Genomic DNA, 17,872 nt, shown 5'->3' on the forward strand with positions numbered 1-17,872 from the left:
TTTACTTGTGTGAGGGATCTGAATTCTTCTTCTAAATTTGTAATTTTCCATCTCTCGTGCTATTTAACGTGACACCATGTGTACTGGGGTGGAGGTAATCAGAGAATTCTTCGGCTGGTCTGCTGCCTTGACCTTTGAAAGACTGGCCAGATAATTAAAGAGCCATATTGTTATTAGACCAAGGGTTTAAAGATGACATTTCAACAAATGCAATCCCTGTTTTGCTCACAATGCGAGCTGTTAACTTATACACAATCAAGCTTCATTCCTCAGTGGAGCTTTCACCAGAAATCTTGTCTTGTGCTAATGTGTTGTTCACGTACACATTATGATGCTGGGCACTGTAAAGGTGCACGAAAAAACCTGTTCGGTGTTTTCCAACTCAATTTTCAGTCCCATAATAATTTCTGATAGATTTTTTATTTAAATTTCCTTCAGACTCCTTTTCACTGGTTCTTGGTCCCTACCAATGCCATAACATTTAAAAGATCCTGAAACCAGTCCTGAATATACTTTAATATATGAAGTAAGCATTTGCAAAAATGTTTCTTGATTTAAATTCTCTTCAGTCACAGTGTACTGTGCATAAGTCTTGAGCCACTCCACATCTTCCAAAAAGCCAGACTTTCTTCTCATTTTTAAAGTGGTCATTAGCAATAGTTATCCAGGCATTTTGAAAGCCTTTCAATGTTTGTAGTTCTAAAACTTGCCATATCTAAGCTTGCTATGCAGTGCGTCCTTCAAAAAATCTGGGGAAAATAGACAAGTGGAGTACAAAAGAAGAAGTGGCAGGCCTAAAAATATCTAAGAAAAAGATCCAGCAAAGATCTGACACAGGGCGTGAGAGACGCATCTGACCTTTCAGTTGATCTGTCTACTGTTTATTGAAGCCTCATGAGAAATGGTCTCAGTTCATGTGTGGCTATCAAGAAGCTGTTCTTCATGAATGGAAACAGGAAGAAAAATTACACTACAACTGGAAATCAGTGGCAGTGGGTGGTGTGCAGCGATGAATCCAAATGTGAAATTTTTGCTTGAACTCATCACCAGTATATACAGAAGAGGTCAGGAGAGACTGAGTGTCTACAGCCATCTGTAAAACAGGGTGGAGGCTCTGTCATGGTTTTGTGTGCCTAAAGAGCTTGTTGCAATTGATGGACAAAATGAAGAAAAGTACTATTAGATTTTGATCCACCATGCAATATCATCTGGAAAGCATCTAACTGACTTAATTTTCAGCATGAAAATGATCCCAAACACACTCCCAATGCAGTAAAAGCATACGTAGATAGACAAAGGCACAACAGAACACTACCAGACCTCAACATTATTGAAGCAGTGTGGGATCATCTTGACAGAGAACAGAAGAAAAGACAGTTAACATCTTAAAAAAGAGCTTGGAATGTCCTTCAAGACGCCTGAAGAACTATTCTCGAAGTAGTCTTTGGGACTAGTTCTCCAGAAAAGACAGAAATGACATGAAAGTTTGCCTAAGACAGTTCAGACTGTGTCGAAGAATAAAGGTGATCATACCAAATGTTGATTTTCAAGCTTGTTAGAACTGAACAAACCGTGAAAAATCTAAAGAGATGAGGGGTGGTTCAAGACTTTTGCACAGTACTATGCCTTCTTTGGTAAGTGCTTAAGTTTAAATTTCCTCGCATTCTGTTATTCATTGTCATTACTTTTTAATTGATGACCACCCCAAGCGATAGGAGGCGATATAGTCAAGTGCATCGTGCCGCTCGGCTTTTTTCCGCCTGGTTTTGTTCAAACTATGGATCGGATATCAATGCTGGAGCTGGAGTCCGTTATCAGAATCGAGAAGGGGTTTTATTCGCTTTCCATTCAGCGGGTGTTGTGTTAGCTGAGCTGTGCTCGGTTGTGGTGCAAACTAGCTCACAGACATCGCTGACTGTTGGAGTTCACACAGTCGTCTGGTCTGTTTTAGTGAGCTGCATTTGTGTCCGACTGCGCTTCCGCCATGTTGAACTGAATCAAGTTGTGACTGACTGCTGGGACCGAAGTGACAAGCCCCAGAAATCGGACTAGATAGAGTTAGGGGGGCTGTTACCGCGCCGGTGACGCAGGAAAAACACCCAGAAGCAGAGGAAAAAAACGTAGGAATTAGATCATTCTAGTAACAGGTTTGTGTCCTGTGAAACTGTCACTGATATAGGCCACGTTTATGTAATACACGACGACACCATCGTTCAAGGCTGGACGTAGCCCGTGAATAGAGGGGAAGTCATATCAAATTCCTGGTGAGTTGTTAGCCAACTAGCTCGCTGTGCTGGCTGGTGATTGTTAGCTGGCTACTGCTAGTACTAGCGTCAGCTGTTGGTGTATGAAAGGTAACATTATAGCATTTTGGGTTATTGGTGTTATTCACTTGCTAATGGAGTTTTCTCTGTTAGCTACTGCTTACTGAATCTTTGACAATGTCAATGCGATTAAATTGCAATTCATAGTCCTGACAGTACGTGCAGGCTGCCTAGCTCATCCCGCTAGATTCACTGAAGTCAAGCTAGCGCTAGCTACCTGCAAATGGTTCTGTCTATAGACTGAGAAGGAACATTTCCTTTAAACGTCTAATGTTTACATGTTGGCGAAATTTTAAATTTCATCCACCCAGAGTTGTTAATTGTTTTATTACAGCGGCTTTATCAAAACTACATTGCAGCTAACCTCTTCTATAACCCGGGCCTCTGATATGTTATTTTCAGTTTGTTTTAGCTAAGTTAGAACTTAGCGTTAGGCGATACGGGTCAGAACAGTGAGTTAAATTTCAGGAAATAGACAGCTCCACTGTCACTGACATTTTATGCGTTATCCCAGAAAGCTAAAATGGCCACGAAGTGGCATTGAGTTGAATAGGAAAATTATAATTTTATAGGTTGAACACTAATTACTTGTCGAGTCATCTCAGCAAGCCGCTTGTCAAAACAGAAAGGTTGGCTACGGTGAATACATTTACTTAAACACAAGCTAACGGCTGGCTAACATTAACTGTTTAGATTACTTCTTATTAGCTCGACTGATGTACTTTGCAAATGGCGTTATGATAACACAGATGGTCGACAGTAGTGAGGAGAAACGCGATATTCTCTCAGTATTGGTTTTAGCTATTTAACCAAATTCTCTACGTATTTATGCGCCTCGGCTATGCAGCAGAGGTTTGCAGGGCAACTATAACGTCAGGCCTGAGCGAATGATGAGGCCTGTGTGTCTCAGCGCAGTGGGCTTTGGACGACCAGGCCTTCACTGCTGTGCTGTCTGGGCGGATCGCCTTGCAGGCTAACCATCGTTAGTTGCCGCAGCTAGCTAGCAGCCAGGGTTATTAACTAACTAGACCACCAGCTGTTAGTAGTAGTTGACGGCGCTAGTTTGCAACGACAGTTACGTAATGTGACCGTTTTCTTCATCTGCATCTGGGCTGTGTGTCATTTTGAAGATATTCCATCATAGAGCATATGACATTACATGACCGATTTACCCGTTAATAATGTCGCTAAATAACACTATTATTTCAAAGCCGGGCGCTCCAAAAGGCCCCAGTTGCACCTAGCATAGAGAGCTAGCGTTAGTTATGGCTGTTGTTAAATTTGTATATCACTTTGTTGACTCTGGTTAAAAAACAAACAAAACATGATAGTATGTTTTTTGGTTTTTTTCTTCGTGCGTCATGAAAGTAACCCACCCGTCCCCGTTTTGGCAGATAGTTAGCTAATGGCTGGCTTTACAGATAGCACACTTGGCTAAATGCTGTGACATTTAGTTCCCTGCAAGCTAAAGATACTTCTAAGGTTTGGCCTTTATTAATAACTGTTATGGACTGCATGTTATGCTACCTGCTGCACCATCAAAATGTTGGTGGTGCAGCAGGTAGCATGTAAAGTGGGATTTGTGCTAGTTTCACCTCTGTTAAACCAATAAATATTAAATCAGCTATTTTTCCACACCCATGTTAACTTGCTTTCAGGCCGTTAGTATGATACAAGGGAGCAGAACAGCTGCAGTTGTGGTTCTTGGTGTTTACAATTTAAAGTTATGGGTTGTCTTATGTGTATCTCGTTTTGTTTTTGTTTTTTTGTATAATGTGCAACCAGCGCTATGTTTCAATTATGTTCGTAGTTCTAGCCATATATTGAGCTGCTAAATGATGTTTTTAAGTTGAGCTGGGGTTTGTTAGATTTTATACCATGCCAGCTTCTTTCAGCTGGTTAAATGATATAGAGAATATGTTGATATTCCCTCTTTATTACAAGGGAATTGCAGGAGGGAAGAAGGTTCTGGGTTCAGACCTAGTCAGTAAATCTCTCATATCTGCTCCTTCTTGATTTGTGTGGGGAAAGAAATTAAATGGAAAACACGTTCACTCTGAATAAGAATATATCCTAAGTGCTCATTTTAATAACTGAAAACCTAAAAGGTTTGCTCCAGCAACATAACATTTTATTTTGGTAATTTGAAATTTCACTTCTTTTTTGACTATTGTAGTGGGAAGACTTTCTAGTGGTGGTTTTAGGCAATGTGATAAATACAAAATATTTAAAGTATCAATTTAAATTGGTTTTCTTTCTGTATTCCTTTGAATAGAAAAAATGGGTTGAGCTTTAGACTATTTTATGGTAATGAAAGTGATCTAAAGGTATGATGGTTTAGCACTGAAATGCAGGGAGGAGGTTAAATGATATTTATTTTCAGAAATATGTGGTTATCGGTGACCCCCTCACACAGTGCCAGTGCTAAACTGGTGTCTAAAATGTCTTACTGATGAGCATATTTGACCTTAAAGGGAATATGTTGTTCCATTTATTTTGTGGTTCTCATTAAATTCTTTGCTGTGATGTGTTCTGTCTATGGCACTGAGCAAAATAACTCAAATTGGACAAGGAATTTAATTTAAAATGTGAATGAAAATGGTATTACCCAAGCTCTCTTTGTTAGACATCCTTGACAGTTTACAGGAAAACTTCCTGGCTTAACTTTGACCTGCTCTTCTCATCACAGTTGCACATGGACACATAGTTTTGCAATGCAGTGGGAGAATTTTACTGACATAACAGGTTTTGCATTCAAGTAAAGCAAAGTGATTAAATAATCAGGCCAGGCTGCCGTACTGTCTAATCATGAGCTGCTTGGGGTTCTTGTCCCATTGAACTGTACCATTTAGCAGTGTCACCAAGGTCGTCAAATCTCAGAAATTACTTTGGCCGGCACACTTGTATTGTTATCTAAAAAATGATTGCTGAAGAGTAAGAAACAGAATAAATGTGAACTAAGGTATTGTAAGCTAATACATGACAGTGCTCAAAAGGTGTTTCATGATGGTGTAAAAGCTATAATTATCAGTCTTAAATGGGAGTATAGTTTAAAACAAGGGATCAATTAGCTGATAACTAATGCAGTAGCACTAAAGCTGTTTTTTCCCTATACACTCCATTGTTAACCTGTTCCTTCATACACAATCTGATGTTTATGTCTGCCTTTGAGATGATTATTTTTCATGTTGTGGGATTCAGAGAGACAGGATCTTCTGGGTTAAATATTAAAGTTTTAATGAAAACTGGCTTTTGGATGATGACTTATGGTTTGCATCACACTGGCTAATCCCAGGGACATATATCAAAGTGTTACAATAGTAGTTTATTGTTCTTAGTCTTCCTTTTCTTATTAAGTTAGTAAGGGGTAGTGTTATTACTTTAAGGCTGCATGGGCTGAGACTGAACTCTCCAGTTTTGTCATTTTTGGCAAATCATCTTCGTCTCTGAATAAAAGAGAGAAAAGCACATGTAGGCAGTCGCTGAAAAGTTGAGTGATATAAGCTGAACTGAGCTGACAGGCACAGCTCAGTTCAGTTTATTTTAGATTGTAATATCTAAAATACATGTTTAAAAGTCTCCTAACCCAGCGGTCCCCAACCTTTTTTTCGTGCCACGGACCGGTTCATGCCCGACAACATTTTCACGGACCGGCCTTTAAGGTGTCGCAGATAAATACAACAAATATAACTAGTACCGGTACCGAAAAAAAGAAGATTTATTCATAACACACGTGAAAAGACCCAGGAAAACAGAGTTAACGATAAAAACGATAACAAAATAACGCTAAAAACCAATAAAAATCCTGAAAACCATACATTTCACACCTGAGCCTCAACTCTCGCGGCCCGGTACCAAACGACTCACGGACCGGTATCGGTCCGAGGCCCGGGGGTTGGGGACCGCTGTCCTAACCCATTCAGCTTTTACATGTTATGTGTAACTTAATCAGTCAGCTGATAATTCTGACCTTTGCCCCCTCTTCTCTGCTCCAGGTTATGCAATGGTCTCAGCAGCACACCCAGATCTCCAGGTGCTTGTGTCCCTCTCTCGTGTGTTCCGGCTCTCTTCCCTCTGCTCTACAGCTGAGGTGGCTGTGATTTCCCTCCTGGCCAGCGCTCCCTAAGAGGCCAAGATTGCCAAGATCTGCCCCGTGGCGAGCATGACGGCCACCACGCGTGGCTCTCCGGTGGGGGGCAATGACAGTCAGGGGCAGGGCCAGGCTCCTGATGCTCAGAGCCAACCCCCACTGCCACAGAACCAGGTCAGCATCATCTTTCTAACACTCGTTTTAGATATGTGAAATGAAGAAAAAAACTGTTTAAGGAATGAAAAAAAATGTTTTTGTTTTGTTTTGCTTTTCTCAGTCAACACAGCACAGTTTTTTTTTCTTCTTTTGCTGATATTGCTCGTACCTAACCACACAAAGATGCCCAGGGAGATGAAGAGAGAGGGGGAGATGGGGGCGGAAAAAGAGGGAGAAAGGGAGAGAAGGCGAAGCATCAATGAACAGAGCCTCCTGAGTGATGGATAAAGGGTGTGTGTGTGTGCGTCTTTGTGTGTGAGCAGGCCTGTGTTGGTTAGAGATGAGCTGTGGTGAGACGTGAGAGGCAAGCTGCCTATGTAGGTCAGCCAAGCAGAAGGAGCCTTCACCACACACCCCCACATTTTATATTTCTCAGTTATGCATCTCTTTCCACGTCGAGTATCCCTCCTTTACTCTTATACACAGCTGCTCACACCACCACCACTGTTGATGCACGCTCAATAGATGAAAGAGAAAATAAAGTGGTTAAATGCACATTCATGGATGTACATTTTTGATTGCATTTCTCAAATACTCTTACTTCCAGTGTAGCGCTAAGATTCACCCACATACTAACACATTTATATGTCACCCATGTCAAGTCTTATTATATTTCCTGCATGGTAAAATGAGTAATAGTTCATATTTAAAGTATCAGAGTTATGATCTCCTATAATGGGAGCAGGTGGTCACAAACTAGCAGATCCTGTCCTAGCTGTTTGGTAACCATAGGACCTAATTTGGAGGAAAAAAGCCCTTTACATGTGAAAGGTTTCCTTTCTTTTTTTCCACTCCTACCTTATTTTTGGGAATCCAATCTTCTCTCATGACAATGCATGCCAACTTCAGTATTTATTGCCTATTGACACTATCTCATCAAGCCAAATAGTTTAAAATCTGTTTGTCGGTTGAAAGCTTTTGTTTCAGTCAGTTCTCTTGGAAACTGTATGTAGTGCAGTTTCTTTTAATTGCACCCCTATTGGGAGATCCTTATGCAGCCTCTCCAAAGCTGACCCTAGTTGTTTGCTTAGCGTAGGATCATGGCTGTGCTAGCCCATATCTACTAACAAGCATTTTTTGTCATGACATTGTTAGGCTTTGCCATAAGCCTCTCTGAACATATTCCACTTGTTGATATTTTGTTGACTGTGTAAAAGCAGGGCAGCCATGTAGGTTTATAGCAGCTGTATTCTGCTGCCAGGAGTACACAGAATATATATATTTTTTTTTAAAAACAAAAACTTGTGTCATCAAACCACAGACCAAAACAAATAAAATGGAGACTATTTTGGCTTGTTGGAAAAATACTCTTAAATATTTATCATCTTCCATGAGGTAAATCATTCAGTCCCTAAAACACTGCTTTTTGTATCTTTAGATTATTTGTTTTAAGTTAGTTGTAAGTGTTTTCATTGTTAGGACAGATTTTTAAACAAAATGTGGGACTTCTTGTCAAATGGCTTTAGCCTCAACTAACATATTGTCTTGACTTGACCACTGTGTTGTGTAAAGGAACAACCTGCTCCTCTTTCACCTCATCAGTGATGAAACTCTAAGACACACACTAATGTGATATCAGTAGTGGTACAAACAGCATTAGAGCAGAACATATTTCCTTTTCTAAAAACAGAAACAAAAAGCCCCTGTTTTGAGCAAGTCTTTTGGTGCATCTCCAGCCTTGTTTTTGGTTCTTGAATGTACCTGCTTGACACAGTCCCGCCCATTGTTAGGCTTGCTAGCAGTACCTCACAGGTGATGTGTAAATGTACCATGTTGTGGGTTTTCATTTTTTGATAAAGTTATAAATGTGTCTAAGTAAGCTATGCAAATAAAGGAGCTTCCTTTGTGAAACATAACATGTTCAGTTATTTGTTTCTATATTTATATATCTATATTTTGGTAAATTCCCTCTTTACTTGCTTTTCGTGGTTGAAAATTAAGCTCTAAACCTTAACCCAGTCAAAAATACAAAAAACCAAAACACATTTACACTCGCCTCAGGGGTCCACACGAAAAAGTAAATGATCCTGAGTGATAGTGTGATCTTCAGCTATACAAGCTAAGGCTTGAATTAAGCATGCCTAGAGACCAGTTGCTGGCCTCTGGCAACCGTTGCTCATTAGGAAAACAATGTGTGTTGCGTGACTGGTCGGCAAGTGGTTGTTGGCAGTCACTATAAAATCGATTGCTAAAGCCCCAGTCATACAGGCCTAGAAATCAGTCAGTCAGTGGTAATCCCAAGTTACAAAGGAACAAAAGCATTATTCCTTCACTGGTTAGTTAGTGGTTCCTGGGTGATGTTAGCAGACACTCGGTGAAACTGTTCATAAAGAGAGAGTTTGTTTTCTTTTTCTTTTTTTTTTTAATCGAAGGCAGCTGACTCAACTAGACTTTGAATGAAAGTGCGTCATTAAAAAAAAAATACAAAAACCCCCCCCCCAAAAAAACCAGCAATGCATGAAGAAGTATATATAAAAAAAAAAATACCCTTGGGGGAAATGTAAAGGGGCAAATATAGATGAGTAGGTGGATAATTGAATGGATGGATTAAATATTTCTGTTGTATTAAATGGGATGTTATTTAAGATACTCAGGTTTTTATTTCATTTTGGCAGTTTCAGTCCTCCATACTGGTGAGGGTGCCAGTTCTATACCATTTTAATTAATCTATGACCAAATTGTATTTCATCACCCATACGTAAAAGACCCAAAACAAATCTGTCTAGGCATCCTTTTAGTTGGTTGGGTTGGCACAGTCGTTTGGTACACATGGCCGATAACCATGACATTCCTGGAACCTCTGTTGTGTGTCATCAACCTCGTCCCACCGTGTATTTCTCATGTCTTTAAACTTGCATGTAGGGCTGCACGATTTTGCATAAAATGAGAATCACGATTTTTTTGCTTAGAATTGAGATCACGATTCTCACACGATTTTCTTTTCCAATATAAATATTTATTGCACTTATTAACTGCACATCAACTTCGTAACAGTTGAGACTGAACATAAAAACAATAAATGAACATAAAAACAATAAATGTCTCACATTTTGTCGTTGCCGCAAAATGTTGTACTGCTTGTAATTCCGTTTCCACCGTTCTCGACACTGTGTGTATAGAGCAGGTAGTGCAACATTTGAAAAATAGTTGCGGGACGGCACTGTGTAGCGTTTGTCTAGGGTGTTGATCATTTTCCTAAATCCCTCGTTTTGCACAGTGTTGATGGGAGTCATATCTTTAGCCAGGTGATAAGTGATAGCTTCCGTAATTTCTTTGTGCCTGCGGGAGTTCGACGGGTATGGGTAAGCGCTGTATAAGGTTCCCATTATTGATGTGGTTGACCGGGACGGATTTTCTCCTGTCACTTTCTTGGCCTTTACAGCTTCGTCATCTCTCACGTGCTCTCCGTTGTTTTTTTCCCTGCCAGCTGGCTTCGGTATTACGTGGTATAAGGCTCCGCCCTTGTCATTTGTTGAGCAGGAAGAGTGAGCGCTTGTTTTCATGCAGATTATGTCCCGGATCAAAATGCGGTACAATCGTCATCCTTTTTTTAAATCGTTGTCATTTGGAAATGAGATCGCACATAAGTATGAGTTGAGATCGCGATTTTCTAACGATTAATTGTGCAGCCCTACTGGCATGCCTTTAAAAAGAAAAGACAAAAAGTTGCAGTTTTCTCTATCATGTTTTTGATGAATTTGTCTTTTTGTGTCCAATTGGACATGGAGAAAATAACATTTTGGATGTGTTTAAAAACAAAAAAACAACAACAAAAAAAAAGATAGGGGTGCTATTTTATGACTTCTGTCTTTTGCCCACTGAGCTAAAAAAAATGAAAGATAGTTATCTTTCATTTTCTGAGCTAAAAAAAATGAAAGATAGTTATCTTTCATGTTTTTTTAGCTCAGTGGGCAAAAGACAGAAGTCATAAAATAGCACCCCTATCTTTTTAATTTTTTTATTTTTTTTTATTTTTTATTTTTTTCACTGTTAAGTGAACTGGATTTAATGGAGGTAATTGTCAGAAAAGATGAGAACAGTGAAATTGTTAGATTATGCTGCTTTTAAAGGTTGGGGTATTAAAGTTTAAATAAACTGAGGAAAAATGAAAATATAATTAGTTGGCCACTAACACTAGTTAGATGTTTTAGTAAAAACAAAGGAGTGAGTGTGCTGGAATAAAGTCATTGTTTTCCACAATGCTGCCCAGGCGCAGGTCTTTTGAAATGAGGCATACTGCACATCGAGGGCCGTGGTGTCGTGTGTGTTTGTAAGCTGGTTCAGGCATTTTCTTTACATCAACTTATTGTTTGTTGCACTTTTTTGGAATTGGTGAATTAATTTGGATTTGTAGAAGCTAGGAATTGTTAATGTGTGAGTGCATTTTTTTTTTTTTTTCAGTTTGTTTCTGCATTGATAATTAAACACATCTATAAGACATTAGGTTTTTAGTTTGGTTTTTAAGCTACATTTGCTTTTGATACTTGGTCTGCCATTGTATTACTTTAAGATTTTTTTCCTTTCATAGCAGGATAGACCTGAAATCCAGAACGATTATTACATGAGATCTGATTTTGATGGTCTGCATTTTTTCTAGACGTCATCTCCTAACTCATCTAATGAGAACTCTCCAGTGAGCCCACCAGATGACCAGGGCCAGGGGGATGGTCCCCCTCAGCTGGAAGAGGAAGAGCCAGCTTTTCCTCACACTGACCTAGCCAAGCTCGATGACATGATCAACAGGTAGGTCACATTTAAGTCTCGGCTATGACAGAGAGTAAACTTAAATTGTTTTGTAGGCATACATAACTCGGTTAAAAACATTTCTCAAATTGGGGAGATGGGAGGACCCATGTCTTCTGGCATCTGTCCGTAAACTCTGTGGAGTCCATTTAAAGTTTGCTTCGTCTTCAGTCTGAACACATCACACCATTCACGCTCTTACAGCAGAGTTGCTTAACAGCAAAGTAAATATAGCTGTTTGGGGTGCAGGTAGACAATATCCATGTAATATTTATGCATTTTACACAGATGAATATTACAAATATTGCACAGTATCTTTTTCCTCTTTTTTTCTGGTGATTCATGTCTTTCTGTACTCCTAGGCCTCGTTGGGTTGTTCCAGTTTTGCCAAAAGGAGAGTTAGAAGTCCTCTTGGAAGCTGCTATAGACCTGAGTAAAAAAGGTGGGAGTGCACAGAATGTTCTTTTTCATAGAGGAGCTTTGTGGCACTAACATCCTGCAGTCTGTGCTTATGGCTTTCACTGGATAGTTTTTTGTCAGTATAATATAATGTGAAACATCTAACAGATGTAGGAAATCTCTTTCCTTTGAGCTTGTTAAATAATGAAACACTCAGTAGAATATAAAATAGTCAGTGATTTCTTTTGCCTGTTTTACTTAATTTTCCTTGCATACTTTGCACATCAAGAGCTCCTGGATGTGTAAAAATACTTAAATAATTTACAAAGAAATAAAATGGAATATTACAAAATCTTCATGTGTAGTTGTAAATGTCAGATGCAAGTGTTTTTGTAACTTTTTAAGAACTTCACCATATTGATTAATTGATTAAAAAGATTAGCACTAAACTCAAACATTTTCCCATTTGGTACTTGGTTTTGTACTTTTGTCAAATACACATAACCTTTACTTTTACTTAATCTGCAATATTGACATAATTATGTAAAGAGAACAGTGAAGAACTGGCCTTGCTATTGCAGTGTAGGTGTTCAGCTCTGTGCCGCCTATAACTTTGCTAACAGTTACTTTTTAAATGTTCTTTAAATTGATCCAAGATTTACAGTTATGCAATCAAAATATGCTGTTAACATATGTTTTGTATTTCTTATATGAAGTATACCATAAGGGATTAACTTCTAAATTGCATCAGTGATGATATTAATCTCGTGCATATAGGGCAGTTGTCTCTTTTTGATGAAATCCACCAAAGTCAGCGAGGAATCAAAAAGAGGGAGTTATATACCGAGACATTTTTTTGTACTGGAAGTGCCCATGACCTCCTTAGCAGAGGCTTCTCTCAGGTGCTTGTTGTTGCTAGGTTACAAAACCATCTTCTTTAAAGTTTTCTCCTCTGTCATTATTTTTAGTGTTGCTACTGTAAGTTATGCCCCTTCTGATTGGTCTCTAGGAGAGAAGTGACATTGATGAGAGCAGGAGTATTCCCAAAACTGACCTGTGTTCAGCTGAGAGGCCTGTAAAGCGCAGCAGAAAAATGCTGTGTGCCTGAGGGCATTTTTGCTCTGAGGACTATGAGTTGTATCAATGCTCAGCTTCATAGGATTTCTATAGAAAAGATGTGCTGACAGCGCATAAAACTGCATATAGACACAGGCCCTTAGTTAGGTTCTTATTTTATGTTTATGTTAACTGAACAAGTTTATTATTCTTAGTGTTTAGAGGCGTCTGAAGACTTTTTCCACGTGTTTTTCTTTTTCTACTGTTGGCCCTGGATAATGTCAGAAAGAAAGGAAATCCTTTACTTTCCAAACCATCTGTTTATGAGAGGCACTCAATCAGAAGATAGTCAACTCAAATATATTTTTCACTTACTACCATGTTTTATATGAATGCTTTGTTGTTTTCTATTCTGATGGGTGTCTTTTCTTGCAGGACTGGATGTGAAGTGTGAAGCATGTCAGAGGTTTTTCCGAGATGGTCTGACCATTTCCTTCACAAAAATCCTCACAGACGAGGCAGTCAGTGGTTGGAAGTTTGAAATTCATGTGAGTTTTTTTGTTTGTCTTACAGTTTGGTTTGATTTTTTTTTAAGATGCTTTCAAATAATCACAATAAAGAACCTATATAGTATATTTAAAAGCAAATTCACATTTTTATGAGATACAAAATCGTTGTTGTATGTTAGATGTTTTTCAAAAATTTGATTTAAATGTGCAGATTGTCCTGATGAGGGATGGCAGTCTGTAAAACCTGTTTCTTCATTCTTTGACTTTATCTCATTAGATACATCCATTGTTCAGATCTTAGGTTGATCAGCAAAGTGAGTTTTTGTAGATTTAATAGAAAGAGGCATTTCCAGCAGTGATCAGTGATCTGTTTTTTTTCTTAAGCTCTTGTTCTCGAAATTGATCTGTGGAACTTCTCGAAGTAAACCAGTAAGACAGATGCGTTAGGATTTAAAGGCGGAAAAGGGTTTTTTGTTTCTCTTCCTCACTCTGGATCCTTCTTTTTTTTTTTTTTTCCTTTTTTTTTAATCTAATCTTTTTCAGTATATTATACATCATCATGCTTGTCACCTGCAGCTCCTTTTAAAATTAGACACTGAGAAGATGAAGCAGCCAGAGACTTGTAAAGTCTAAAAGCTTGCTGGGAATGCTGTGATGAGTCAGTCCTGTATTGATTGCTCATATCTGGTTTCTACAGACATGTGAACTAGCCAGGAGCCATGCAGAAAAGCCTGGTTGCTGGAATTTGACCAATGGCGTGACTAGCAGGAGTGCTCTTCCTTTGTTTGTGTGGAAGTGTAATTTTTTTTGTTGACAATGTGGAATCCTGATTAAAGGCAACAAAATGTGGGTGTAATGAGTGAAATGTGCGATTTTTCTCTAGCTTAGGAGCTTAAGAGTTAAGCCTGTCAGACTTCAGGGTTATTGGGGAGAAACCATGAATAGTAAAATGTGTGTTGTAAGATTGTTATAAAGGCTGCGGTTATAAGATAAATAACAAAAAAAGAACTAATAATGACCAGTTAAATGATTTCATTAATCTAAACTCCAAAATCAGATTAATTTTGCTGTAAATTCTTACATGGGTATGGCCCTGCATGCCATTGCATCAGGTTTGGCCACTTTTTTCCCTCTTATGTTATAAACATTCAGTGTAAAATGTTTTTATTTTGAAATTTCAAGAGCTGAGCTGCCTGCCTAGTTTCTATGCTAAGATGATCTTCCAACTCACTGCTGTTGATTTAGTTTGGTAGTGACTTAATATAGTTTAATTAGACTGTTAAGGAAACTCTTGTTATCGTCACTAAACCAGAAGTTAATCACAGCAGTGTCGAGGCTGGGCTTTTTCCAGTTCTTGATATTGTTCTTGTGATCCTGCCTTTCTTTCTTTTAAACCCTGGTTTTATTCCACAGAGGTGTATCATAAATAACACACACCGGTTGGTGGAGCTATGTGTGGCCAAGCTCTCTCAGGACTGGTTTCCTCTACTGGAGCTGTTGGCCATGGCCACCAACCCTCACTGCAAGTTCCACATCTACAATGGCACACGGCCCTCTGAGACCGTCCCTGCTGGAGCACAGCTGGCTGATGATGAACTCTATGCCCGACCACCAGACCCTCGATCTCCCAAGGTGACTCAGTACAACAGTTGACCATAAAAACTGTAAAATAACTAGTTTATAATCTGATTCGCATTAAGTGATCCAGTCTGATCCAGTCATGCCTTTTGTATTGTATAACAAATACTTAGGTGTATGGAAAATTGTCAAGATATGTCATGCAGAAGATGAGCTTTGAGTTTTCTTTCTTTTGAGGAGAGTTAGCTTGTCTTTCTTCCTCAAGACAAACTCCATCAAGTGACATTTTAGTCTCGCCCTAAAGACCCTTTTGAAATAAAGAATCCCTCTCTGGAGCTGCCTGATAAAGAATAACATGGACTTCACTGTCCCTAAGACATTTAATGCTTATGTCAGAAAGCAGATTGTATAAAAGGGAAGGTGGATACACCAGAGAATAAGAATTGTACAGTAAAGGAGTGATGAATGCAGTGTGGGCACAGGGTCAGTAGAAGCAGTACTGCAGTATTGCTTGCCTGTCTGCCTGTCTATTGGCAGGGGGCCCAGGACTACTTAGGGTTTTACTGTGCTGTTACGTCAGAGATTATTATCATCATTATTATTATTATTATTATCATTATTATTTTTAGGGGTTTAAATCAAATTACTCATTACTAAATATTTAACAGCAGTGTCAAATTTAAAGTTAATTTTTAGCTAAAGGAAGACCAGCTACATTAAAATAAAAGAGTTGAAGTTTAAAGCTTGTTCCCCTTAGCAGTGTGCCTCTTGCATCTCAACTCAGAATAAATATAGAAAGAATAGATATGTTTCTTTAAGCTTGCCAATGGCAATTTAGTTGGAGAAGTTGTTCATTTTCACAGAGAAAACAATGTCTGTTGTAGTTTAAACCTAAAGTCTCTGAATGGACGCTGATGATAATTTAGCATGTGTAACCAACCTGTCTTCACATTAAAGGGTGCTTATACAGTTTGTTTTTGTCCTTTGTTTATTCTGATCACAGGGTTGGTTGGTGGACTTAATAAACAAATTTGGCACGTTAAACGGGTTTCAAATTTTGCACGATCGCTTCATGAGCGGCCAAGCACTGAACGTCCAGATCATCGCTGCACTTATCAAGTAAGTGCTGACACAGCACAAGGTTTTACACCACGTTGCAAAGTGCTTTTGGTGTAATGGTTTTGTTTCTGGAACTGAATTTCTGTTTCTACTTTCTGTTTTACAGGCCTTTTGGCCAGTGTTATGAGTTCCTCACATTGCACACAGTAAAGAAGTACTTCCTTCCAGTCATCGAGATGGTTCCCCAGTTTCTAGAGAATCTCACAGATGAGGAGCTAAAGAAAGAGGCCAAGAATGAAGCCAAAAATGATGCACTGTCCATGATAATCAAGTCTCTGAAGAATCTGGCTTCTCGTGTACCAGGGCAGGAGGAGACCGTGAAGAATTTAGAGATTTTTAGGTTAAAAATGATTCTTAGGTAAGTATCAAATTCTGTCTTCTCTGATAAAGATTTTGTTCAACTTTGAGTTTGATCAGGTTTTAAACATTTTTTTGTTGTTTTTTACCACCAGGTTATTGCAAATTTCTTCTTTTAATGGCAAAATGAATGCACTAAATGAAGTTAACAAGGTGATCTCCAGTGTGTCCTACTACACTCATCGGCATAACCCTGAGGAGGAGGAATGGCTGACTGCAGAGCGTATGGCGGTACGCTCAGCTCTTAACATTTGTGTTTTACATCAGGGATTTTAATGTCTGTGAAATTCATTTCTCCTTTACACATCTCATCATGGTGCTTCAGGAATGGATCCAACAGAACCACATCCTGTCCATTGTGCTGAGGGACAGTTTGCATCAGCCGCAGTATGTCGAGAAACTGGAGAAGATCCTTCGCTTTGTTATCAAAGAGAAAGCTCTTACCATGCAGGATCTGGACAACATCTGGGCTGCACAGGTACTCTGCAATTGAGCATTTAAAAAAAAAAAAAAAAATTATAGCCAAAGAGCCCTTACTTGTGGTTTTATCAAGAGTGCTTTTGCTTCTACTCTTATTTTCATAAGGAGGCAAAAATCTAAATTGGATAAAACCTTCTGCAGATGCCTGAACAGATGCAGCAATACAGCACAGTACGGCATTGTTGCAAGATTACAAAACATGTCTTATGGGGCTTTGATCCAGGACGTGGTACGGACTCTGCTTGACATTTGGTTCAGTGCACTATTTCAGGGACCTGTGGCCAAAGGAGCAAAATGGGCACTTTCAAAAACTTGTGCAAGATGTCAGTCATCTAAACTATTAACCCTTATTGTGGATATACAGCAAGCTATGCCACTGTTAAAATGCATACCTAATGCAGCTCTTTCCAAGAAAAGAAATGCAGTACAATAAGACAAGCATACATGAACCAACACGCAATATCAACTTTTCCTCCCTTTTGCTGTAGCAAAGGCAACTTCATTCTTCACAAGAGCTCCTGAGCTCTATGCTTGGGCTTTGCTCTGCATGGCAACAGACTGCCATAGCACAGTACAAGTCATTAAAAACGATGGCTTTCAGATTGCAGCGTGAAAGCACCTTTTAAGTGTGTGGTTTTGTTTTATCTTTTTCTGTTTTAGAGAGAGAGATTTTACTAGTGATTTCTGAGAATCCTGAAATTTATAATTGTTTTGCACTGGCACTATATTTTACAATCTTAAGATTTTAAAGATTGCCAAATTCTTGTCAGTAGTGTGGAACAAATAATAAATAGATAAAAAGATGTGTCCTTGCTCAGGTATGTTTTATAGATTTTTTTTTTTTTTTTTCTAACCTCAACCCTGTCTGTGCAGTATCTGTACAAACTGTGCCTTCATGGAGTGATCATAGGACAGAGCTCTAGATTTCTGCTGTACTCACACCTATAATTCACTGAGAATATATACATCATCTTTCAAAGCTGTCTTACAAGAGAGAGCTG

At 38.9% G+C, this 17,872-nt stretch overlaps 1 protein-coding gene across 8 annotated transcripts in view; it reads left to right on the forward strand.

Moving 5' to 3' along the window:
• Positions 1–1,769: 1,769 nt before the first annotated feature.
• The window catches only part of usp9 (ubiquitin specific peptidase 9), a 39,216-nt gene continuing 23,113 nt past the window's right edge, over positions 1,770–17,872 (forward strand). For 6 of the 8 annotated variants that reach the window (XM_013275303.3, XM_013275307.3, XM_005475417.4 and 3 more), the window contains exons 1-10: positions 1,770–2,264; positions 6,320–6,588; positions 11,228–11,373; positions 11,736–11,815; positions 13,264–13,376; positions 14,751–14,969; positions 15,919–16,034; positions 16,141–16,392; positions 16,487–16,622; positions 16,717–16,869. In XM_013275303.3, the coding sequence (XP_013130757.1) occupies positions 6,487–6,588; positions 11,228–11,373; positions 11,736–11,815; positions 13,264–13,376; positions 14,751–14,969; positions 15,919–16,034; positions 16,141–16,392; positions 16,487–16,622; positions 16,717–16,869 (1,317 nt within the window). In that variant the 5' untranslated portion in view covers positions 1,770–2,264; positions 6,320–6,486. The other 2 variants (XM_025903671.1, XM_013275305.3) reach the window with 2 other exon arrangements.

This window comes from Oreochromis niloticus, linkage group LG16 (assembly GCF_001858045.2).
Source record: "Oreochromis niloticus isolate F11D_XX linkage group LG16, O_niloticus_UMD_NMBU, whole genome shotgun sequence".
Taxonomy (NCBI): Eukaryota; Metazoa; Chordata; class Actinopteri; order Cichliformes; family Cichlidae; genus Oreochromis; species Oreochromis niloticus.